Here is a 26,994-nt window from a genome sequence, read left to right on the forward strand (position 1 = left end):
GCATTACACCCGCATCGCATTACTGGTCTAGGATCTATCTTCCTATTAGTTCTATGAACATGCTTTGCATCTCGTTCACCTTGTTGCAAGCACACAAAAATTTTTCATATAATGTCTCCTTTAGATTCTGCCTTCTTGCAGCACCCTACCTTCGACCGCCTTATGAAAAAAAAACCTTTAATTCGACCATATTCGTTATAGAAGTCATAAGCAGCTTTCAAATCCAAAAACTCTATCATCATAATCTCCCCATCTCGCAATGCATCAAAATCAATTGCACCAAATGAACCTATTCCATCGAGAACGATGACATCTCTTTGATTGTCTGCTTGACTAGCACCAATCGGAACAAATTTTGTCTCTGCAACAAAGGTCTCATTTGTCATCGGGTCCTCTTCCACCTGAAATAATCCATTACCATAATAATACATAGCTGATGCCAAGAGGTTGTCCTAAAAAATACTTTTTCTTGAATTTCCATTAACTTTACGATGATATGCTTACCTTTGGAATGACATTCTCCTGAAAATTAGATGAAACCTCCTTGGTCCCCTCTATCATTACTCGCCAAATCCCAAATCACTAAGAATTATCTTTTTGGTTGTTCGATATTATCAAATCTGAAATAAAAAAATTCAAGGATAAGAAAAAAAAGATAAGACAACATAAATTGATCTAAACAATCTAATGCCTTATCAATCTTTTTTTTATAGAAGGAAAAGGGAAGGTGTTGGAGCCATCATCATAAATCACAAGTTGTTATATTACTTAACACTATCCACAAACAAATATTACTAATCAACTAAGAATAAAATAGGTAAAAAGCTTTATTTTAATACAAATTCACAATTAAAATAAAATGAAATATATTACTTCAACAATGAGTGGCATCTAAATTAAGAGTTTTAAATATGTGTCATAATAAAATATTTACATATTATTAGACAAGTTTAATTTGTCCAGGGACATACAAAATCAGAACCCCATTTTTTCATTCTCTTTCTTTTCATTTGATTTTCCTTCATTGCAAGCAAGGAACATTGTTCGGATTCGGAATCCACTGATCAAAGATACTTAAGAAACTCATGATTTTGTTGAATGCCAAAAGTATAAGGTCCCACATCGGTTGGGAAGGAGAACGAAGCATGCCTTATAAGGTGTGGATACTTCTTCCTAGCATGACGCATTTTGACGGTTGAGTGTGGGAGGCTTCAGCTATTATTCCTATCGTCAAAGGCAAAACCGTGAGTCCTTGTGTGCCAAAGCGGACAATATCGTGCTAGTGGATGGTCTGGGCTGTTACAGATGATATCAAAGTCGGATCCCGGATCGATGTGTCAGCGAGGGCGCTGGACTCCCTTAGTGGGGTGGATTGTGAAGTCCCACATCAGTTAGGGAGGGGAACGAAGCATGTCTTATAAGGGTGTAGATACCTCTCCCTAGCATGACGCGTTTTCACGGTTGAGTGTAGGGGGGCTTCGGCTATTATCCCTATCGTCAAAGGCAAACCGTGAGGCCTTGTGTGCAAAAGCGGACAATATCGTGCTAGCGGGTGGTCTGAGCTGTTACAAAAAACATACTCAGAATCTTTAGCTAAATTAGAGTAAACAAAAAGCCAATGCAAATTCAAAGCATTTGAAAGAGAATTTAAGAAAGTGAGACTTAAATTTCATTTCTCATCATAATCCATCATAACTCTTCTAACTACTATTTAATTTATTTCTACTTATAGCTAATTACTCTACTAATTATGCTAGGACCAAATTATACATGTTACATACATAAACTTCAATAATAAAACTCAAACATGTAAAAGTTTATTTGTAGAATCATAAATTTGATCGATTTTGAACCTAAACTTGTAAAATCGAGAATTTTTATAACTTCTGTATGAAATTACCTCAATTGAAAAAATTTTCAGACACCAATAAAAGCAAAAAGTTTGTACCATGAAAACTTCTTATGAACCAAATGTGTTGCCTCAACACTTTGAAAAGACCTTTAAAATTGGTCACCACTATCAACCATTACTACTACTTGAAAAACAACTTAATCTATATGATCTTAATTTCAAGAAAAACAAACGAGATGTGTCTTCTATTTATCAGAAGAAGATAAGAACATATTCTTTTGTTATTATGTGTCTGTATTTATCCATTTAAATAGTGTCTTATATATCATTATCTCATATTTCAATTTTACTTCCAATGTAATTATCAGTTATACTTTTTGACAATTTGAGATAAAAAAAATTTGTCCAAATATAACTAAAAATTTATCCAATACATAAGTTTTATCACCCTTGTCCAATATATTGAAATAGAAAATTTCAATACATCAAACTTAACAGTTAGCAATTTTTCCAATATAGCTAATAGAGTAACACGGCTTTTAGTTCTAAGCAATTTTTTAGCAAAGCCAATTCTTGGCCTAATGTATCTCCTTCAATTAAATAATGAAAAAGAAATCATAATGAATAGTTACAGTTTACAAGAGCTTTTGAAAACAACCTCAGACATGTGTGTTTGCTTCAATGAAAGAAAGAAAATTAATCTTTAAAGACTTGTTGCTATCCAAAATGCTAACCTTGTAAGTCTTAATAGAACTTGTTATCAGTCTTAAATTTTTAAAATGAACAAATTTCTGAACTTAAATTAAAAGTACACGATAAAAGATACTAAAGCTAGCATCAACCTAAAGCATGGATAGTACATCGACAATGTTCTTATGCTGTTGGAATGGTGACATACAGAGCACTCATTAAAAATTAGGAGTTACCATTATAAGCTTCTCTAATTCTTAGCTCAAACATTCATACAGTAAAAAACTGCACTAATCTTGTAGATTTGAATCACTGGATCTAGTGGATGGAATACACAGCAGAGAGATATTGATATCAGTGTGCTGAGATTCGACCCTCGACTGTCACAATAAGCGGTCAAAGATAACCCTTTCTTGTAGCTCCGTCGAAGCAACTTCTCCCTGCAGCTGTGGACTCCTCACATGATGTCATTTTTTCCGTTTTTGTTTTTGGAGTAGTCATCTAATTCATCAGCAAATCTATCTCTAAAAACTTTTTTAAAACAGCTTTTCAACTAAATTAATATTTACAAATCAACCCTGACACTTCTTTTATATTATAAAACCTTTCAGGTCCTTAAAAGACCACATTATTCTTTTCCCACAATAGAACCAACCAGCCATGTTTATATATGTTTCTTTGTGATTTTTGGTTTTGGTATTTGGGCATGGTCATAATTTCAAAGCAACGAGCACCAGCCCAACTCCAAGAAACAGGTAATAGAGCCCAATGTACCAAATTTTTGTTTTATACATAAACATAATCCAAACACAGTGCAAGTAATGAATGAAGGATAATAATGACACATACCTATCACACAAAAAAGGTTGGAATGTTATTAATGAACAGTAAATGACAATGTCCACAGCAAGTTGACGTTGTCTTGTTGGAATCTATTTTCTGATTCTCCAATCTCCACCAAAGAGAGGGTTGCCACGTGGGATTGTTGATGATAGTGTTTGAATTCAGCATCAAGCCATGAAGAAAGAAGCATCATCATTCAAATGCTCTTTCTTTCTCTTCTAACCACACATCTCTCATCACAGTCAAAGCAGAGCAACAATGGAGATTAGTGCTATCATGGCTTCAGCAACTCCAAGACCTTCTCTTCCAATTCCAACTCCATCTTCTTCTTCTTCTTCTCCTTCTTCTTCAACATTAGTCTCAAACTCCAAGTTGCCATTGTTGAAGCGTTCATCACACATAACACTTCCAACCTCAACTACCATTTCACTTCTCGCACTCTTTTCACCACCCCATGAAGCCAAAGCAGCTCTCACCATCCCCAAGGACCAGATTGTCTCTTCTCTCAACGATGTAAGCCACTCCTCCTTTTACATTGCCAAAATCAAAGTTTTTATTTTTGTGCCTAGGGTTTCCTTGTTCATCATGATTATGTAAAACTAGATCAGAAAGTTTATGAATTTGATCTAATTCTTGAATTTCAGGCACACCAGAGTAGCTAAAGTTTCTATTTTTATTTATAATTTGTGGAATAGGTGGAGAAGACGATTGATCAGGTTCAGGTGGTGGGTTCGAGTTTCCTTGATGCGGCACAGCGTGTTTTGGAGATTGTGGGGAATGCTTTGAAGCCTGGAATCGATGCGGCGATGCCGATTGTGCAGCAGGCTGGGGAGGAGGCCTTGAAGATAGCTTCCCCTGCCATCTCTGAAGCTTCCAAGAAGGCACAGGAAGCACTCCAAAGCACTGGTGTTGATCCCCAACCTGTCATCACTGCTGCCAAGGTTTAAGAATTTCACTTGTTTGATTCTGAATTATGATTCATGATGTTTGATGCAAGTTTCTGCAGTGCTCAATTTGGTTCCTGTTTAAGCAGCAATGTGCTAGTTTCTGTATTTAGCATGTGTTTTCTAAATACTAATCTGTTATGAAAGCATGGACTTCTTTGGAAAATTTCTCAATTTTCTCAGAGATAAGGTCTATAAAGAGTGTGATTAGAATTGAGATTGCTAAATGTCTTTGGAATTTCATTATTAAATTATACTCAATTTTCTTCTGTGTTCTGGTTTTCGAAGTGTTATTCATTTGATGCTACCAAAACTCTTTCTCCCCCTTTCAAAGTCGAGTAGTAACAGAACTCTCGAAAAGGGAAAAGAAAACTAGTCTGGTTCTTCTAGGTTCTGCTTTATGACCCTGAATATCGAATCTAAAGAAATAGATCATATTATGACCCCTAAGGATTTTGTATTTCGCCTTTCAAGAAGTTTGCACCATTTTTTAGAAACTTGAATGATGTTTGAAGAACCAAGTTTCTTGACCTGGTCTAGATATTCTCTGTAATTTTCAGACAGTCGTGGACACTGCACAACAAACAACCAAGGTGATTGAAGGTGCGAAGCCAATAGCTTCGGCGACAGTTGAAACAATATCTTCTTCAGATCCTACTGTGATTGCTGGAACAGCTGGAGCACTCTTTATTGCGTACCTCTTACTTCCTCCAATTTGGTCTGCCATCACCTTCAACTTCCGTGGTTACAAAGGTACCTTTGACATAAACAAGTTCTTACGCAAAACCATCGGCTAATACGCTTCCTCCCATGCTTTGTAGGTGAGCTTACGCCTGCTCAAACCCTCGATCTGATATCAACACAAAACTACTTCATGATTGATATTAGGTCAGAGAAAGATAAGGACAAGGCTGGTGTTCCCCGCCTTCCGTCTAGTGCGAAAAACAGAATGATTGCCATTCCGTAAGTGAAATTAGCATGTGATTTTTACCTCCTTAAGAATAAGGCATCAAAACTGAAATATGATCTTCAAACTCAGATTGGAAGAACTCCCAAGCAAGCTCAGAGGACTTGTTAGGAATGTGAAGAAAGTGGAAGCTGAACTAGCAGCTTTGAAGATTTCTTACTTGAAGAAAATCAACAAAGGCTCCAACATTGTGATCATGGACTCGTTAGTTTCTTTGCTATATCATTTTGAGTTACATCATTATATAAATTGATTATCAAGTATTAACCATTGGTGCTGGATGCAAAATTAGGTACTCGGACTCGGCAAAAATAGTAGCAAGAACATTAACGAGCCTCGGTTTCAAGAACACGTGGATCGTGGCAGACGGGTTCTCGGGGAACAAAGGGTGGTTACAGAGTAGACTAGGAACAGATTCTTATTTCTCTTCGTTTGCAGAGGTGTTGTCTCCATCAAGAGTCATCCCTGCAGCTGTTAGAGGTTTTGGAACAACCTCCCAATCAAGTGCCAAGCTTCTTCCTGGAGCTGATTGATTCTCTTTTTTTTTTTCTTTTTTCTTTTTTTATTTGCAAATACAAATCTACCTCTTGTGTATGTTCAAGTCCTCCTTATTTTTTGTTTCATCATTTTCCCATAATTAGTTTTGCTCCTTATAATTTCTTTTTGTCTTAGTTAGAATTAAAGTACACTTATTATACATTCTTTAAGCAAGATAAAAAAATATGCGGAAAAAAATGTTAAATAGTAAAAAATTATATTTGATAAAATAAGTAAAGAAACAAAAAAAAAATTGAGAAGATTCAATTCCTATTTGAACATGTAAATCAGAGTACTTACGGATAATGACAGTTTAATAACTAACTCCATTTACATTTGATGTATAAAACTCAATTGAAGTTAGTCCCTTAAAAGGAATTCATTTAATCACTGAATATAAGTGTGGTCTATTAAAAATAGATCAAATTAAGAGTTTATTTGGATATTATTTTCGAAAATTATTTTTTTTTAAATGATATTTTTTTAAAAGATTTTTTACAAAAATAAAAATAATTTTATATTTAGATATCTGATGTAAAAAGATTTTTTTATTTATTAATTATGTAGCTTTTTAAAAAATATGTTTTTTTTATTTTTTTAGTGCTTTTACTTTTACTATTAGAAATTTGTGAAACATACTAAAAAATAAAAAAAGATATTTTTTATTAAAAAAAATTGTTTATCAAGATAATGGCATCTAAACAAGCATTATGTTTAGATAAAATAAGGATAAGTATTATTTTAGTTTCTAATATTGAGAGTCAGAATCAAAACCGTTTCAATGTTATTTCAAAGTTTGGAGCCGCCGTCATTGTTGGGAATCGCGAGGGAGAGAGGAGACGCGAGTCACTGTCGCCGCCGCCTCGCCACCTCATTGCCTCGCCGCCTCGCAATCTCGCCGCTATCCGTCTTATCTGCATCACTTTCTACTTCTGCATCTTGCTTCTACTTTCTTGTTTTCCTGCTTTTTTGTTATCTGTTTTTGCTTTTTGGTTTAGTGTTGGTGGTGTTGGTGGTGCTGGTTGTGGTGTTGGTGGTGGTGGAGGAGGTAATTGTGCTGGTAATGGTGAGGGTATTTTTGTCCAAAAAAATTAAAAAGATGATTTGAATACGAAAAAAACATTAAGAATGATTCTAAATCGGATATAACATTGGAGACGGTTTCAATTCTCACCCTCAACGTTAGGGATCAAAACAATACTTATTCCAATAAAATAAGATGAAAGTACTTATTTATTTATTTATTATATAAAAAATATCTTTTTTAAAAGAAAAAAAAAACTTTAAAAAAAGATATAAGTTATATCTTCTAAAAGAAGATATTTTTTAATTTTTTTAGTACTTTTATTTTTATAAAATTTACTAAATACATTAAAAGATAAAAAAAAATATTAAAATTTTTTTATCGATTTAATGACACTCAAATAAACACTAAATTCAAAAAATATATTAGTTTTGTGGAATTTATGTTTTGATTAGTTTGAATGAGAATAGAGATTTTGATTTGTTTGGATTGGCACGTAGCTAGCGAAGAATGATATAGGGTTTTTCTTTACTTTCTTTCGTTCTAGTAAAGTTAGCTTTCGCTTAGTGTATTTCTTTATTTAATTTTCTGCACTTATATGGTTCATATAAAATAAATCATAAAAGATAATCGATTGATTTTTTTACATTATAAACTCTTTCACAAAACTAATTATAAAATACGTGGTTTAAAAATATCTCCATTAAAATTCAAATTTAAAACTCATTCAAGTTATCATTATATGTGGTGATTGATAATTATGTCATTTAATTTATTGTCATACATATATTGTTCGTTCAATAGCTCTTGAACGTATTCTTAAAATAGTATTTTACCTTGACTGAATCATTCTGAATCATTCTGTTTTATTATTTTACCATGTTAATATGTATCTTTCGTTTTTTTTAGTTATCTTTTTTACTTTTTATGTTATCTATATGTAATGCTTTTTTTTTTTTTGTCAAAATATTATTTTCCCCCTTAACTAACCGACGTATATCCTATCGCTTTTACGCGTTACAAATATAATTTGATATCTAATTAACACAAAATTTTGAAAGAATCGCTTTCCTATTTTGCATAATATTTTAAAAAATCTTTTTTGATTTGTCAAATCTATCTAAACCCTTTTAAAACCATTCTATCTTTAAATAAACCATTACCATAACTTCTAATTAAGAATAATAATTACACCATCTACTAAATAGAACACAACATAAACTCCAAAACACACAACCTCAGAACAATGAGAAACAAAAACAAGAACATGCAACGACCAATTTTTAAGAAGAAGAATAAACCATCCTCTTCTTCAACCATAAAATCACTTCCGAAAGAATTATTGGTAGAGATAGTTGCAAGTGTAGCCTCTCATTCTATCATTGACCTCCACAACGTGAAGAAGAGTTGTAAGGATTTTCTTGAAGCTGCGGAAGACAACTATGTTTATCGGCGAGTCTCTCTGGACAAATTTTCTTTCATTCCAAGGTTTTCCAACGATAAAGAATTGTTATTCTTGAAGCGTTGTAAGGAAAATCAAAACACAGAAAGCTTGTATAGAGAAGGGTTGCGAGAATGCTTATGGAATGGAAACGCTGAAGGTCTTAGGCTTTTGGATATGGCGGCTAAAGAGGGTCATAAAGAAGCAAAATATGTGTACGGCATAATCTTGTTGTATTCATCAAGACAAGATGAAAAATTGATAGAATTAGGGTTACGGCATTTGCGTTTCTTGAGAGAATCTAAGTGTGTTGTAAGAACAAGGAAAAAGGTAGAAGAATTCGTTAGAATAATAATGTGGAAAAATAATGGAATGATTATTAGTTGGGTAAATAGAAAATTACCTTTATGTCCCTTCAAGAACACATGCAAAGGGTGGAGAGTGAAAAAAGGACGATGGACATTACATGATGATGACGACGATGATATTTTTATTGACTCGTGTGAATATTGTAGATGGGATTACGAGTTAAAGTTCTTAGCTTTTATGGATTGATGAATATCAATTAGTTCTAACTATATAATTCATCATGGGGTTCTTTAATTTTTATTTTTTGTATTAGTTATCTTATATTACAAGATTTTGGAAGTTATATTATTCTAACGGCAATATATGCTTCTGTTAATTGCTTGTATTATTTTTTTTCTAAGATAAATGAGTTAAACAAAATATTTAAAGACTATATGGAGGTTGAACTATGAATTAAACATAACCACAAGTTATAGAGTTTGTTTGGGTGAAGTTTTTAAAAAAAAAAATTTGTTTGAGTTACTTTTTTTTTAAGGATTTTATAAGAAAATGTAAAAATAATTTTATGTTTAGATATCTCATATAAAAAAATTTTTTTATTTATTAATTATGTTTGTGTATAATAATATAAAAATATTTTTTATTTATTTATTATATGAAAATATTTTTTTAAATATCTTTTAAAAAAATATATGTAAATTGTAATTTTTTAAAAAAGATATTTTTTATTTTTCTAGTACTTTTACTTTTAGTATTAGAAATTTACTAAACACACTAAAAAATAAAAATAGATATTTTTATTAAAAAATATCTTTTTCTATCAACTTAGGATTAGAATTAGTTTGGATTGACTTTTGAAAAGTGTACTTATTTTTTTATATTTTTAAAAAGTTTTTTTTAGTATACAAACTATTTTACACTTGGATAGACTTTTTTTAAAGACGACATGTGTCCTGTTATTATTGGACATCTTTATTAAATCGGTTAATAATTTATTTTTTAATAAACCATAACAAAATCGATTTATTATAACAACAATAATAAACTCAATTGTCTGCATTATAATTATTAGACCCGGTTTGATCCGATCGAATTATACAATCTAAACCGAATATCTTTAAATTTTTTTTATAAAAAAATAAATATATTCCTGACTTTTTGTTTTGAGGACATTTAAATCCCTAAAAAATAAAAAATACAATTAAATCCTTAAAAAAAGTAGGTTTATTGTTATTGTTATAAAAAATCGGTTTTATTCTAATTTGTTAAGAAATTAAAAAATAACAAGTTCATTAATACGTCCAATAATAATGGGACACGTAAACGTCTTTTTAAAAAGACGTTTCACGCGTCTTTATAAGAGCATCCATTTTTTAAAAAGAATTTATAAATATTAAAAATGTCTTTTGTTCTTATTTTTTTAAGTAAGGCATTATTAGCTTCTAGAAAAAATAAATATTTTTAAATACTTTTTTTAAATATGTATCCAAATAAATTTAAAATTGAATAAAAGTACTTTAATTTAAAAAAAATATCTTTTTAACTCAAAAAAATTAATTCAAACTAATATTTGATGACACCCAAACAAAAACACATTTACAAGTATCAATTTTTGCCGTGAATATTATCTTATTTATAGTTAGTTTGAGTAAGTAAATTATCTTTCAGAGAAGTACTTTTGTTTTCTCGAACTTTTTTTATAAAAAAAATAAAAAATTGATTTAATGTACTATTGAAAAAATTTTCACTATTAATTTCCTTGATTAAAAGAAAATTATTCCTAATACTTTGAGTAGTTGAACTAGTTTTTACCATGCTAGAAATTCTTCATCTTTCCATTTTAAATAATATTTGAGATGTTATATATATATATATGAAATTTGGAAATTATAATTATATTATTCATAGATTTGTTGGAATTTACTTGAACATAGAATTTAAGAAAAAAATTTTAAAAAATACATTAGAATTTTTTTTGTGTGATATTGATACTATTAGATATAATGGCATTTTGAATTTTTAACCATTAAAACTTGCATTGTATAATACGAGAAAAAGAGAGTGTGAGTGTATACTTATAAAAAATTGCATATAAAGAAGATATAGAGCAAATATGTGTGCCAAACAGGGGCATAAATCTCACTTTTAACCTTTATTTTTTCTAGTTCTTTTAAGACAAGAGCAAGGTGTGAGCGGCCATAAGAATAGCCGTGACAGTAAAAAACAGTGCGAGGCAATCGGTTTCGCAATAAAAGCAACAAGAAAGAGAGAGGTTAGGGTTCATTTCGTGCTATGTAGGGTTCAAAGGGAATGAGAGTCTCCTTTAAGAATAAGGTGATGGGAATGGTTAGTCCTAAACCGGCGGATGATGCTCTTAATGAGGATAATTTAACTATCGTGATGGATAAGTAAGGAGATCCAAACCCACTATCTGTAATATTTATGGAGGAAAGGAGAACAGCACTTTCAACACTGTATGCGAGATCTATTGTCATCAAAGTGCTTAAAAAGTATGTGAGAGCGGTTGGAGAAAGATGATGGATCCAGATTCCTCTTTAAGACTGATTTCTCTTAGTTCAATTTCTCTTCGAGCGTTTTGATTTTTTTTTAAAGATTCTTCTATTTCCGATCTCATTTCTTTCTGCAATTTCTTCTTCGATCTCCAATTTCTCCTTCTCCTACAACTTCTTCTCCTCTTTCAAATTCACACCGCAGAGTTTGATGAGAGACTACTTGCTTCCTAATTCGATGAGTCATATCAAAGCGATTAGGCGTTCCGATCAACGAGATTGAAAGAGGAAGATTTAGATTTGTGCACCAGATCCACAGTTTCCGTCGTTATGAGCTCCGATTCAAGTTCTAGTGGAGTGTAATTTCCCGCCATGAACGCAACTCAGTTTACTGCACTCTTCAATCAAATCGCCGCGATCCAATCGCACATCAGCAAAAGCGCGAATCCGAGTCAGGATCCTACAAATCCGTACTTCATTCTCCCATCTGAGAGTTCAGGTATATCTCTCACTTCTGTTGTTTTGATTGGATCGAACTATGGAGCCTGGAGTAGAGCTATGCTGTTAGCTCTCAAATCGAAAAATAAGCTAAAATTCATAGATGGTAGTATTGAGAAACCGGATAGCTTAGATCCACTGTTGGAGGCATGAGAGACGTGCAACACATATGTCGTTGGTTGGCTTAACCTCTCACTAAGTCCAGATATCTACCAAAGTATTTTGTGGAACAATCTAGCCTTTGAGATATGGGATGAGGTAAAGCGTAGATATTATCCGGGGGACAAATTTCGAGTGGCTGAATTATATGAGGAAGTGTATGCACTCAGGCAGGAGACATGAATGTGACGAATTACTATACCAAACTCAAGTCAATTTGGGAAGAAATCGACAATTTCATAATCTTGCCACAATGTAACTATGATAAAAGGTGTCCGTGCGCCTTATCTGTAATTAGAATGCAAAGAGAGGAAGATAAGGTGACAAAGTTTCTTCGAGGTTTAAATGTTCAACACTCCACCGTTCGATCACAAATAATGCTCATGGATAGTTTACCAAATCTGAATGCAGTCATTGCTATGATCACGCAGCAAGAACGGCAGTTTCTCAGTCCTGACTCTACCTCGGACATTAAGGTTTTGGCTAGCTCTGCTCATCCCTTAAACATTGCATCACCTTCGCTAGGTAGAGGGAGAGGGAGAGGTAGAGGAGGTAAACTTCAGCTTGAGAGAGGACAAGGCAGCAGAAGTAGGCTGCAGTGCACTTTTTGTAACAAGACTGGACATGGTATAGATACCTGTTATAAGAAACACGGGTTCCCCCTCCCCCCAACTTTAGACAACGATATGAATATTCTAACTCTCAAATCACTGGCACACCAGTCCTCAATTGCATCTCAGCAAATGCAGGTACTGAGGATATTAATGATAAGCTCAGTACCAGTCAAGGCCAATTGGGAGCAAGTGAAATCACAGGGACTGGATTCACTCCAGATCAAAGGAAAGTCCTACTAGCTCTACTTAGCAAGCAAGAGGTCAAGTATATCCATAGTGTCAGCCAGATTACAACACAACCTCAACCATCACCTCATCAAGGTAGAATAGTTCATCTTTTGCATTTCAATTCTCACATACAGACTCTCTTGTTAAGTAACATTATACGGCCATAGTTCATCGTCCCAAGAACATATGGCGATTGCGAGGCGGATACGAAGCCATGGATAATGTTGGTTAGATATTTTCTTGTGAAATGTGATCTGATGGGACATAAAGATAGGATTCCTATGTGGTCCGTAGAGGTTAGGAGGCCATTATTTGACAGTCAAGCCTTGGTTACCGGATTTTCGCCCTTGTAAGGAGTTCATTGACTCAACAGTTGTTTGAGTGTGCATTGCGAGTTTGAACATATGGTACTACTAAGAGAGAGTGGACATGACAACATAAGAGGCGAAACATGGGTATTTTGCTAGAGTGCGCGTCCAAATTAATATGGGATTGATGGTTGTGACTAATATAATTGTTGATGAACATAAATATCAAGAGCATTATGAGAATTTAAAATTAGTGTGTGAGTGGTACAAGTGCTTTGGGCATAATAAAAAAAACTTGCACGAGAGTATAAGAAGAGCAACCGGTGGAGCAGCCACACGATGTTGTTGCACCATAAGAAGAGGCGGTGCTATCGAAGGAACCAATGAAAGCTGAGGGGAGTACAAAGAAAAAAGAGATTCAAAATCAAATTCAAAATGTAAAAATCTTGTTTGAATTTGGAAAGAATCATCTAATTAATGAACCAAATCTGGAAGGAAAGCATATATGATATATCACAAGAGACGTTGTATGAAAATGTTGAGAATAGGCAAGAGAATCATGCACACGAGGAGTGGCTCCAAGTTACTAAGAGAAAAAAAAAGAAATGGTTGAACAAGGAATGAAGGTATGAGGTTTGGGCTGAAATCTAATAAGTCCAATGTAAAAAAAAAAAGGAAAGCTTCAAGTGCTAACAATAAGCGTGAGTTGTCTAGCCATGGATTAAAACATGGGAATAAAGCTTCAAGTGCTAAGAAAGGAAAGTGTGTCTAATATAAATAGAGGAAATGTGCAACATGAGGAGGGGAGCTCTAGTGTGAAGATGCCATTCTTTGCGACAAGGAGGAAACATGTGCGGCCCAATTTCCTTCAAAATTTTTTCATTGATATTGAGCCAAACACTAATGTGAGAGCTGAAACAGAGGTCTCCCGACAGCAGAGGGAGACATTATCATCTCTCTAATTTGGTAATTTCAGTTTTGTGGTAATTCCAATCCGTGTTATTGATATATTCTATACTTATCTTTTATTTATTTTATGGATAGTCATAATTTTAATATTTTGGCTTGGAATATAATTAAGAAGAGTCTCTAATAAGATGACTCGAGTTCATTACAAAGAGCTTGTTTGCAAATATATCCTTCTTTTTTTATTAAAAATCTATATTGCTTTTGATAAAATGAAAATATTTTGGAGTGATTTGACTTATTCAGTTATAGCAATTTTTGAACCGTAAGGTCAACAAGGTGGTATATGATTTTTATCAGCTGTTTCTATTAATCATTGCAAGGTGGCTAGTGTTATAAAACAGTGTGTTACTGTGAAAATAGTTATTTATGGTAGTAAGTCATAGATCTGTAGTACTATTTATAGAATTCCTAACATGGGAATCAGACAAGAATTATGGCACCATTTTGATAGGTTGGCAGAGCAAGTTCAATTTTTCTTGTTAACAGTTAGAGATTTTAATGAGATCCTGCACTCGTCTAAAGTAAAAGGAGACTTATTTGACTATAAAAGGGCAGAGAATTTTGCTGATACTTTAGACAGGTGTGGATTTGTTGACATTGGTTCTTCTGTGAGAGCATATCCTTAGTATAAGAGGGTATCTGGAGGTAGAGATATTGTTAAGAGACTAGATAGGACTTGTGCTAATTAGCAATGGTGTCTGAACTTTTCAAAAGTATTTTCGGAGACTTTGTGTAGGTTACATTTAGATCATTGTCCTCTTATTATTCGTTGCAAGAGGTTTATCCGCTCTAAACAAGACCAGAAACCCTTTTAATTTCAAACTGTTTAGACAACTCATCCTGAATACTCTAGTATTATTAGAAATGCATGGAATAAGAGAACTCCTAATGTGATTGCAAGTCTTAAAGAGATGCAAAAGGAGTGAGTCTTTGAAATTCAATAAGGAGGTTATTGGCAGTGTATTTATAAAGAAAAAATAGTTAGAAGATCAGATTAGTGAAATACAGAAGTTGTTAGAATCATCAAATAATCTACGTCTTTAGGATAAGGAGAAAGAGCTTAATTATAAGTATAACACTGTCCTCTTGCAGGAAGAACTTCTCTGATATCAAAAATCAAGAGAGCAATAAGTGAGATTTGGTGATAGAAACATTAGTTTTTTTCACATGCAGACCATAATTCGCAGGTGAAGAAAAAAAATTCATGGTATCATTCTGGAAGATGGTACTTGGACTGAGGATGTATAAGTCCTGAAATCAGAGACAAATAAATTTTTCTAGAGGCTTTTCTGTAAAAAGGATCGGGTTGATATTGATGTCCTTGGAGATATCCCTCTTCCGCAATTAAGTCAAGAGGCATGTAAATGTCTCACAAACCCTGTTTCTTCAAAGAAAATCAAAAAGACAGTTATGGATATGCACTGTTTAAGTCAATAGGTCCAGATGGATTTTAAGCTTATTTCTTTAAGAAATTTTGGAAGCACATTGAGAAAGATGTTTACCATATGAGCATAGCATTTTCTGAAGGACAACTGGATATGACAGTTTTTGAAATTCTCATTGTGCTTATTCCCAAGGTGAAGACTCTTACAACTTTTAAAGATCTTCGTCCTATTAGTTTATGCTATATGGTGTATAAGATTGCCACTAAAGTGCTGGTAAATCATCTGAGACCTTATTTTTTTGACATCATTAGCCCTCTTCAAAGAGGATTTATTCCAGGGGTTGCAATTTAAAATATTGATATATTTCAAGAAATTCTCCATTTTATAAGAAAAACAAAGTCTAAGAAAGGCATCTTAGCTTTTAAGATTGGTTTAGAGAAGACATATGACAAAGTGGACTGGAGATTTTTGGAGCACTCTTTTTGCAATTTTGGTTTTCCTATCAGTATAACTAGGCTAATTATGAATTGCGTGACTTCTTCCTCCCTTTCCATTCTTTGAAATGGTGGAAAGCTTGAGAGTTTCAATCCGAAGAGGGGTCTCAAACAAGGGATCCAATGTTACCTTATTTATTTGTTCTTTGTATGGATACATTAGCCTGTTATATTTCTCGTAAGGTGTCTGAAGGACTGTGGGAGCCAGTAATTGCGTCTAGAAAGGGACCTAAGGTATCATATCTAATGTTTTCAGATGATTTTTACTTTTCTGCATAACTAAGAAGACACAAGTCACTATGGTCATGGAGGTTTTGAACACGTTCTGCAAAGCTTTTGAGTTGAAAGTAAACTTCGAGAAATCCAAAGCTATTTGTTCAAAACATGTTTCCAATACCAAAAAGAAGATATTTACTGAGGTCTCATCTATTCACTTTACTCAAAATTTAAAAAAAAATATTCAAGTGTTAATTTGGGACACCTAAGAGTAACTCACGTTTGTACCACAAAGATTATTGAAAAGATTCAAAGGCATTTGGCGTCCTGGAAAGGGAGACTTCTGAATAGAGTTGGGAGATTGTGCCTGATTAAATTTGTCATCTCATTCTTTATCAAATGCATTGCTTTCTTCTTTCAGGTTATGCTCATGATAAGATTAATTTTCTCATCTGCCAATTTCTTTGGAAGGGTAATAATGATGGAAGGTATCTTTCTCTTGCTCATTGAGAGTTATTAATTATTTCAAAAAAATTTGGTGATATGGGTTTTCGTGATTCTTCTTTAGTTAAAATTGTTATGATCGAAAAGTTGGTGTGGCACATACTAAACTACCAAGACAAGCTATGGGTTCAAATTATGCTTAATAAATATATCAACAACCTTTGAACCTTAATTTATCTATTCCAAAGAATGCATCATGTTATTGGAGGAGCATTGTGACAGCAACTCAGAATCTTCAAAAAGGATTAGCTTGGAATCCTGGTAATTAGAACAATTAGTCTGGTATGATTTTTGGCACCCAGATGAAAAAATTTGTGATTATCTCCCCTTTGTGCACATCTCCGATATTGATTTGAAAATTAAAGATATTTTGAATAATAATGCATGGTTGTTGGAATGAGCTACAACGCTTTTATCAGAATCAGTTCTTTATATGTTTCAAAGTACCATATTCTCCAGCCAGCTCTCAACGACTAGGATGGGTTTGGAAGGAGAGATCCAACAAATTTTATTCAACAAAAGATGAGTATTTGTAGCTGCTGAGAAGAAGGGTTCACTGGGATGAGGGGCACAGAACTAGAAGTGACTGTGGTAGGTGAACAGTCTGAAAAAATCTAAGCTGCTAACCTAGTTTTGGTGGATTTAGAGGCATAAAAATTAGGAAGTATTCAATCCAGATGAAGAGTAGACGCAGAATAAGGTGGTGGTTTTGGCGCAAAGATGGAAGAGTGAGTCTGAACAGGGCCTTTTCGGTCTTGACAGCTTTTTTTAGTCCATAATGTGATATGAAAATCTTCTTAGCTTGATTTTTTTAAGGTAAATTGTAATCCCAATATATTTGAGGAAGTTCGGGTAGCAGGATTTGGTTGTGTGCTAAGAAATTACGTTAGTAATTAGATGAAAGATTGTTCCAAAAATATTCCAATATGGAGTATCATAAGAGTAGAATTTTTTGGAATATGAAGAGGCATGGTCTTAGCTTGGGAATGTGGTATAAAGAAGATTATTTGTGAAACTGATTTGAGGAAAGTTTTCATTGCTGCTCAGAAGGAACCAACTTCAGATGGTAGGAAAGATGCAGATAGTGTCACATATCCATGAAATGCTTGAAAGAGAGTGGGAGATTCACTTAAGTTTAGTGTTACGTGAAATATTACTAACTTAATGGCAAAGCTTAAGGATTGGAGTCCGAATGAGTATGCGGAATGATTTGATCCTCTCACCAACATTCTTAAAACTCTTCACCTAAGATCATGACGCTATTTAAGTTCTAGGAATATTTTTTCTATTTTTTTATTGTACTTTTGTTCTTTTTTTTAGACAAAACACCTTTTATTTTTTGTTATAAAATTTATATTTTTTAGTTTTAATATATTTTATTAAATTATATTATTTTTGTAATAATTATGTTATAGATTTTTAGTGTATAAATTAAATTATATATTAAATTGTATTGAATGATGTTAAATTATTTTATTTTATAATTGATATATTATTTTTTTATATTTTTAAAAATTTTTAAAGGCATATAATATTTATAGATACATGTTAAATTTTTTTTATTAAGACAAATAGATACATACTGCAATAAAAATATGAAAGAGACGGAATACCTTTTTTTAACAAATTAGTTGGCTTAAAAATAAATTAAAAAAATTAAGAATAAAATTCTATAACCAAACAAAATATTTAACTAAATCCAATCAAATTGTTATAACCGATTTTCACATCACGTGTTTCTTCTCCTTCGCGTTCTTTCTCCTTCTCCTTCACATTCATCTTCCTCCTCAGTGATGTTGCTACTTCTTCTACTCCTTCTTTTTTCTCTTTTTTTTTTCTCATATTTCTTTTTTGTATCATTGTCGTCACCACCACCACACCACACCACACCACACCACAGCCTCCATCTCTTCCTCCTCCTCTTCTTTGTTTTTCTTTTCTTATTTAAATTTCTCCGATCTCCTCCTTCTTTTTCTCCTCCTCCTCCTCCTCCTCTTCCATCATGATTATTATCATCATCGTTATTATTATTATTATTGTCATCATTGTTATCATTGTTATTTAACGATAACAACACACAAACAAACCTAGTTCAAAACAACCATCTTCTTCATTATCATCATTTTTTTTTGTTCATCTTCTCCTTCTTATTTTACATTCTTATATATATTTTTTTTGTTTTACTCTCTTAACAAGAATAAATATAAGTGTTGAGTTAAGAAATTAACTAACATATGATGATGACAAATATTATATTATTGAGCTAATTACCCAATTAGTTTTAATTATTTCTGTTGAGTGTTGCAGGCCAAAAATCCTTGTTGAAGCAGCCTAGTAAAATAGACAAGAAAAACAAAACTGATGGGTTGAACAATCAAAGGAAGCCCAAAGGAATCAAAGCAAATAAAATCATATGGGCCAAAGAAATCTAACGGGTTGCTTGAATAATAACCGATCCAAACCCGATTGCTTCTCTCATTCAAACCCTTTCAATTTTCTTTCACCAAAAGCAACGCTCACCTGTTTTCTCATGGTCAGAACTCAGAGAAAGAGAGAGAAAAAGCTTAACTCCTAAGCTGTTCACCAAAGAAGCAAGAAATAGAAGGTTTAGCAAAAAGGTTGAAGTCTAATCACCCACATCAAACTGTATCAAGAAGTCAGAAGCTAAAAGGTGACTTCATTTCCTTATACATGCATCATATCTTCTTCTCTTCATCTTCAAAATTTTGCCAATCCATTATGGGTTACATGGAAAAGATGATCTCTGTTCTAAACTGCTATGCATCTACAGTCATAAATGTGTCTTAGGGACCAAGTTGTGGTTCAAGGGCTAAGGTATGGGTTTACCATTGAAAATACTTGTTTATGTTGTTCTATGACTTTCGGTCAACAAAGAAGAGTCAGAACCACAGCTTCTAATTTAGGGGATTAACTGAAAAGTTAGATGGTGAGTTGGTGAAGCACACTGCTCAAGGGTTGACCTAGGAGAGAGCAACTCAGCAACATACAAGGAGATACAAAAGAAGATTTCTCATCATTCAGAAGTCAAGGAGAGAAAACCAGAGTTTTGGTGAGTTGTGTTCTGAGAAGAGTTCTCTAAAGAAGTTCATCAACTTGGACAGTACTTCCTAGTTAAAGGGGTATTCCGCCAAAATGAGGAACTAAATCAGAGGCTAGCAAATCTGGTTTATCACATAGTAAAAAGGTTGTTGAAACATCAATCTCCTTCATGTTTTACTGATTGTAATTTACTTTTCAATGTTTATCTTTCTTTAATTTCTTGAGGTAAAAGGCTGAATGAGAGAGTCATTGAAAGAGTCTAAGAGTGAAAAAAGACAAAGAGATACACATGTGTGAAAAGCCTAGAGTTATTTCAGATTTTTTTAGATTAATTAATTGTCTTGTATCTTGTACTAGTGAGGTATCCCTTTCTTAGTTGGATTAGCACTAAGTAGGGGTGCACAGATCCGGCCCGACCCGAAGGTCCGGTCCGGCCCCGAACACTTTAGGGACTAATTTGGTGTGATTTCATCGGGTTTAGGGTCGGGTACGGGTCTCAAAAATAGACCCGGTCATTATTTTGGGTCGGGTCCGGGCCATATCTCGGGTCACCCGAAGTCGGCCCGGTGGCCCGGTCATCATACACAATTAATATTTTGTGTTATTAGTGATAGATTATGACTATTCTTATGTGGAATTTAAGTATTGTAAACCTTAATATTTTGTATTATTAGTCATTATAAGACTATAAATTAATGTTTTATGTTTAGAATGCATAAGACTTTAGACTAATACATAAGATTGTGTTATTTGTATTGATTTAAATAGTTGGTATTATTAGACAATATTAGTATTGATTGTGGTTATGCTTTAGTATTGATTGTGGTTATGCTTTAATTTTGAAGAAGGGTTAGTTCTTGTTATATTTTTCTAAGTGAATTTTACCATGTTAACTAATGGTTGGAGTCTTGGAAATTTAAATTTTTTTACATGCTAGCTTACAAGAAGGTATCATCGTAATGTAATGTTAACGGCCCGGTTTTCACCCGGTATAATTGTGGCCCGAAAGTGTATTGGTTTCATCGGGTCTAGGGCCGGGTTCGGGTCTAATAAATGGACCCGGTGTATATTTCGGGTCGGGTCGGGTCTGGGTCACATCAAACCTAGCTTCACCCGGCCCATGTGCACCCCTAGCACTAAGAGTGAAGAGTTAGGTATTAGCATAACCAAGTCAAGTTAGGTTAGAACTTGAGTGTGAAAGGATTGTGTCAATCATGTGAAATTGGTGTATGTAATACTTTAACTATAGTGAAAATTCCACCACTATTATGGTGGAGACTGGGCGTAGGTTGTATTACACAAGGCAACCGAACCAGGATACATGATGGTGTTAGCTTCTTTCTTCCCTGTACTTTTCTATTTTATGATATTCATGAGACAAAATAAAATTGTTTTATAAATTTTCCGCTGTTGAGTTCAAACAGATTCATATTGAAAGTTTGTTTTAAAAGGATTATTTCATTAAAGTAAAAGAATGTCATAAATTCGACCCCCTTTCTCTAAGCCTTCTACAACTTTCAATAAGAAAAAATCAAATAGAGAAGAAGAAAAAATACATAGTGCTACAAAATTAGTAAGAAGCAACTAAATAAGATTGCTATATAATACATACATGTTCATTCAAGTATAATATGAGATGTAATGCTTCTAAAAGAAAAAATACGAGCAACAGACAAAAAAGAAAGAAAGAATAATAAAAAGAAGAAAAAAATACAACATTCAAGAAGACATGTTTGTGTTTTCGTAACAAAATTTTGGTGTCGAAATTTAGAAATTTAAGTGTTATTATTAAAAAATTTCGATATTTTTTTTGATAAATTTTTTATAATTCAAAATTCTTCTTCTTCCATCTTTTTGATATTTTTTCTTCTTTTTCATTTTTTTATTTTATTTTTTTATAATTTTTTTATTTTATTCTCTTAAAAAGAATAAAAAAAATCAAATAGAAAAGGCAATATCAAACGAAGAAGATGAAGAGAAAAAAATAAAAATAAAATGCAACGATAAAAGAAAAAGAAAAAAGAGACGTGCAGAAAAATACAAAAAAATATAAAAAAGAATTGCGTACATAATTTTAGGCGCATATTTTGTGAGTAAATTTTGTTGAATTTGAGTCTACTTGATTAAATTTGATTCTCAAAAAAATTTAGATATACAATAGAATTGAAATATTAATTATCACTGACGAAAAAAGTTGGCTCAAATTAGTTTAAAAATTTAAATTTTCTTGTATTGTTAGTTAAAAAATTTTATACAGATAATTAATTATATTGTTATATTACAATCTAATTAAATAATCATGTAAGATTTGTATTAAAAATTAATTTTTTTGGTATTTTCTTTGGGTATGCTATGAATGATGTTTTTTATAGTGTTTTTTTATTGTACTCTCGCATTTTCACTTTTTTTTTTATCAAATTCTTAGTAATTCTTGTTCATGTGATTGTTTTAATTATTTGCTTCTCTTCTGATTGAGTTTTTTTGTTGTACAATCCTATTGTTATGAATTTTTTTATTATATTTATTATTATTATTATTTCTATTATTACTATTATTTTATAATTCAAGTATTTCTTTTTCTATAGAGTTTTTTTAGCTTAGTACAATTTTATGGTTATGAATTTTGTTTGGTAACTTATCATTATGGATTATTATGCATTATGTTTATTATTATTGTTATTAGTTCATAATATGAAATATTATTTTCATTAAGAAGACACATTTAAAGACAAAAATTAAGTATAAAAATTATATTAAAGTAATAAATAATAAAAAATTATAATCAAAATAATACTAAAAATAATAAAAAAATAATAGTGTATGTATAAAAAAGCAGTGGATATATTATATATTTTGTCTATTTTATCATGAGAGTACTAAAAAAATACATAAACTATTTATTTATTTATATATTATTTCTACGAATTTAATTTTTATGTACTGAGAGTTANTTATTTAAGTTCATATTTTTTTTTAATAATTTTACATCTTCAAATAACCTTGAGTAATATAATCCAATATTTATTCTATTGTAATTGATTTTGTAACACAATTCACTGTAATCAATTTGATGCATACTTTTAATTGTAAACTTCAATTTAAATACACATTTAGATAGAATAGTATTTCAGATTTCTACTGTTTAATTGATTATAAAAAGAAATATAATTATGCTATCATATTGATCATGATGGCAGTTCATTTTGGTGGTTTTACTAATAACCATCCCTCAACGTAAGTGGCTCCAGAGAATAATGACAAGCAGTTTACACACTAACGTGACGTTGTGGTATTTCACCAACATTCTCAAAACAAACCGTTATTACTTACTTCCACACTTATAAAACATATTCTCCTTCTCCCTCTGAATCTCCTTCTCCCTCTTACTCTCGTAAAAACAACACACTGTTACTTTCACTATTTTCTAACATCATGAGATTCCAAATAAGCAACACCGTAGTGGGTGCTCTCAACATTCTATCTCTCTTGCTTGGTCTCTCTGCCCTTGCAACCTCCGCTTACATTCACTTTCACGGAGGCGATGGTGCCTCTGATTGCCAGAAGGTTCTCCAGTATCCTCTCCTCATTGCTGGAGTTTTCATTGTCATCATCTCTACGCTTGGCATAGTAGGCTCCCTATGCCGCATCAACTTCGCATTGTATGCCTATCTGCTCATCACCTTCCTCCTTATTGTGGCTATGATTCTCTTTACCATTTTTGCCCTCTTTGTAACAAACAAGAAGGTTGGCCAGCAAGTCTCTACCAGAGCCTATGGCGAGTACGTGGTCACTGATTTCTCTCACTGGCTTCAGCATTACGTTGTCAACAACAAAAATTGGGATGAGGTTAAGAGTTGCTTGATGGATGCTGGTGTTTGCCATGATCTTGCTATTCACGGTGGCTTCAACCATAGCAATGCAGATCTCTTTTTCAAGCACTTGTCCACCACGCAGGTAACTACTCTTTATAAATAACCGTAAATTAATTCTACTATTACTTCTGAATTTTGAATTCAAAATAATATTCAGTTACAGTATTGCTACACTAAAGTCATAGTTATTAATTGTAAAAAGAATGTACTCATTGTTATTGCAGGTAGGGTGTTGTAAGCCACCTGAAAATTGTGGATTCAAGATGAAGAATGCTACATACTGGGAAGCTCCAAAGACAGGAGCAAGTTGGGCGAATAATTCAGATTGCAAGACTTGGAGTAACAAAGAGGATAAACTTTGTTATGATTGCAATTCATGCAAAGGTGGGGTGTTGGCCAATATAAGGAACCAATGGAAGCATCTCACCATATTCAACTCTGTTGTGTGTGTGCTTGTAACCGCCATTTATGTTTTGGGATGCTTTGCCATAAGGAACAACCGCATCGACATGTACAACAAGAACCACACACACCCTTGATCTCTCTTCAAATGCTATGTTTTCTTTTTATATGTTAGATTGATTTTACGTTTTTTTCGTTTGAATTTGAAAAAACAATTAGCATATTAGTTTTAATTATTTTTTTTAATTTCTAAGATGATGTGTGTTATGTTTCTTAAAATTAATGGTCCTCTGTTGTGTGTGCTTATAACCACCATTTATGTTTTGGATGTTTTGCCATAAGGAACAACCGCATCGACATGTGCAAATAGACACCATTGATCTCTCTTCAAATGTTATGTTTTTCTTTAGGCTTTACGTTCGGACTTTAATTTTTATATGTGGGATTGATTTTACGCTTTTTTGTTTGAATTCAAAAAAACAATTAGCATATTAGTTTTAATTATTTTTTTATTTCCAAGAAGATGTGTGTTATGTTTGTTAAAATTAATGGTCTAAAAATATCATCTCTTGTTTATCTTTTATTTTATAATATAATAATATATAATTGTTCCTACAAGAATATGAACTTTCTTAGAAACATTTTGATTTGTGAAAATATTTTTTACTTTTTTTATAATTAATTTTCATTTTTAACTTTTATATCTAAAAAAATATTGATGTAAAAAAATATTGATGTATGAAAGGAGGATTCATTGCAAACTAATTGGTCTATTTTTAAAATATACTTTTTATATTTAGAATATAAAAATATATTTTTATGTACGATTTTAGTTATTTAATTTTTTTAAAGTTAACAATTTATTTTTATACAATATTAAAAATAAAATGAATTATTATCTTAAAATAATTAATGGTATTGATCATTAAAAAATAAAACTAAAAAAGACTAGCAATTATTCACTATAACTCTTTTAATTTTGTTAGTACGTACTCAATACTAAATAAAAATTTAGCAAATACACTTTGTTTAATTCTAAATTGACTATTTTTATTAGTTCCTTTTACTTACGGTTTATAGCACTGTGCCACTGTTTGCTGTACTTGGTTTTTTTAAGTTGAACTTAAGAAGATTTTATCTTTTTATTTTTATACTTATATTAAAAATCATGTTATTTTTTGTTAAATTTAATTAATAAAATTTCATTAAAAAAATTACCATATTCAAAATTTTATCTTACCCCTTCAAAATGTTTTCAAACAGTGATAACTGAAAATTCTAGAAACAAGAACGCATTTTCAATTTTGTTCTATTTTTTAAAAAAATATTTCCATTCGAAATACTAAAATAATCATATTTTCATGTCTTATTTTATTTTTCAACGAATCAACACCTTAATTTCTCTTTGTATTTTGTAGTGTCGTTAACTGTAATATCTCACCATAATTTTGAGGAAAAAAATTTAGAGAATAATAAAAAATTCACGGATTAAAACGCGATTCTGGGCTTATTCCTTTGAATAATGCAACAATAACAGCCCTTTGGGATGATATTTGCTTATTCAATTTCGTTAGGGATTGCTCTCATCAACTATTTTTCTGACATAGCTTAGCAGCACCAATAGCAAGGAGACAAACGGAAAATTAAAATATGATCACAGCTAAAAGAAAGCCACGGAAAATTAAAGCTAAAAGAATGCCTCTTTAATCCAGTTTAAAAAACAGTTTAATTAAACTCTTTTTAAAAAAATAACTTAAACAATAAATGACTATTAAAAATAACTTATAAATAAGTTATTTCGTATTTAAATTTTTAGTTCTAAAAATATTTATTTTATAAAAATATAATAAAAATAATAATATTATGAAAAAAGTCATTTTTTTAACTTTTCTATAAACTCCTAAATAACTTCTTAAAAAACTGTAATTTAATTTTGAAAATTGCACCAGTCATTAATACTTCTATTTTTCATAAGAGAAAAACTCAAAAAAGTTACTTTTAAAAGTTTACAAACGGGCCTTAAGTCTTAACAAAAGTTACTTTTGGATTCATTAAACAGATTCGGATATTACTATACTCTCAAAACTAATGGCAAGAACAAAACATGATTCCAGAACATAACCAGAACTTTAAGCAAAGAATCAAGGTCTAAAAAATATCTATGCTAACAACCGCCTAGTCAAACTCTTGCTTTGATAAGCACACTCAGAAACCCAAAAGTTTTGATCACCTAGCAACTCATTAAAGAGTGCAAGACACTGACTGAAGCTATGTAAGAATTGTCTCCACTTCACTTGAGGAAAGTACAGGCGAGGAACAAGAACAAGTAAACGAATAATGATGTTAAGAGTTCGAGTGTCCAGGTTGGGCGCAGCAACATAGACGGAATGTTGGGTACCGCCAATGAACCAGAAATCCATCCGCCCACTAGGGCCCCAAACCTGTAATTGTGCAATGAAAAACAATGTTGATGGTGAATAAGAAAAAAGGGGATTAAGAAATGTTAGTTGATGCAAGATCTGCTATGTACCCAATAATGCAGGCTCTACCCAAGCTCTTTGTCTTTTCATTGAGAAAATATATGCAAGCAGCCAAAGAGATTGCGACCTGCATCAGAAGAACAATTTCGTTAGAGGAAGCAAGAAGTTGGGGTATGGAAATGAGAGACAACTGTATACATATCAGCACTGTCCTTTGATGTCTCCATTCTAATACATGAACCACACATGTAATAAATAGTTAGATAACATAATAAACCTACATAGAGTGATGAACAAACTAGAAAAAAGTTATCAATAAAAGGTAATATTGACATTTTATTCAAAAGAAAATTTGACTTAAAAGCATGTGTTGGCTCAATCAGTGCAATGGCTGATCTAAGATTTCTATAATGATATATTTCTTCCTTTATCAAAAGAAAAGAAACATGTATAAGGATACTCAGACACAAGAAGTAGTCAATCAAGGTATAACACAAATCAAGAATAAGCCTAGGAAGCAAGACTATATTCAGAAAAATAATGGTACTCTTTTAAAGGATGAGGTATAGTTATGATTTTCAATTTTTTCCCCTCTATTTCAAAAATAAATACATGTTTAGTTTGAAAAATAATCATCTGACTATATACCACACAGATATAAATAGCATAATAAAAAATAAATAAATAA

The 26,994-nt window shown here is 32.0% G+C and overlaps 3 protein-coding genes across 3 annotated transcripts; all 3 read left to right on the forward strand.

Moving 5' to 3' along the window:
- The first annotated feature begins 3,428 nt into the window (after positions 1-3,428).
- Positions 3,429-5,952, forward strand: LOC107469155 (calcium sensing receptor, chloroplastic). Its single transcript, XM_016088540.3, has 6 exons — positions 3,429-3,898; positions 4,081-4,326; positions 4,890-5,082; positions 5,151-5,292; positions 5,369-5,500; positions 5,589-5,952. The coding sequence occupies exons 1-6, from the start codon at positions 3,644-3,646 to the stop codon at positions 5,827-5,829; spliced, it is 1,209 nt and encodes a 402-aa protein (XP_015944026.1). The 5' UTR covers positions 3,429-3,643; the 3' UTR covers positions 5,830-5,952.
- Positions 5,953-8,103: 2,151 nt separating this feature from the next.
- LOC107471123 (putative F-box protein At1g67623) lies at positions 8,104-8,853 on the forward strand. Its single transcript, XM_016090568.1, has one exon. The coding sequence runs from the start codon at positions 8,104-8,106 to the stop codon at positions 8,851-8,853; it is 750 nt and encodes a 249-aa protein (XP_015946054.1).
- A 14,096-nt stretch (positions 8,854-22,949) lies between these two features.
- Positions 22,950-23,984, forward strand: LOC107471116 (tetraspanin-11). Its single transcript, XM_016090558.3, has 2 exons — positions 22,950-23,506; positions 23,649-23,984. Exons 1-2 carry the CDS (start codon positions 22,985-22,987, stop codon positions 23,961-23,963), a joined length of 837 nt encoding a protein of 278 aa, XP_015946044.1. The 5' UTR covers positions 22,950-22,984; the 3' UTR covers positions 23,964-23,984.
- Positions 23,985-26,994: the final 3,010 nt, after the last annotated feature.

This window comes from Arachis duranensis, chromosome 1, assembly GCF_000817695.3.
Source record: "Arachis duranensis cultivar V14167 chromosome 1, aradu.V14167.gnm2.J7QH, whole genome shotgun sequence".
NCBI lineage: Eukaryota > Viridiplantae > Streptophyta > Magnoliopsida > Fabales > Fabaceae > Arachis > Arachis duranensis.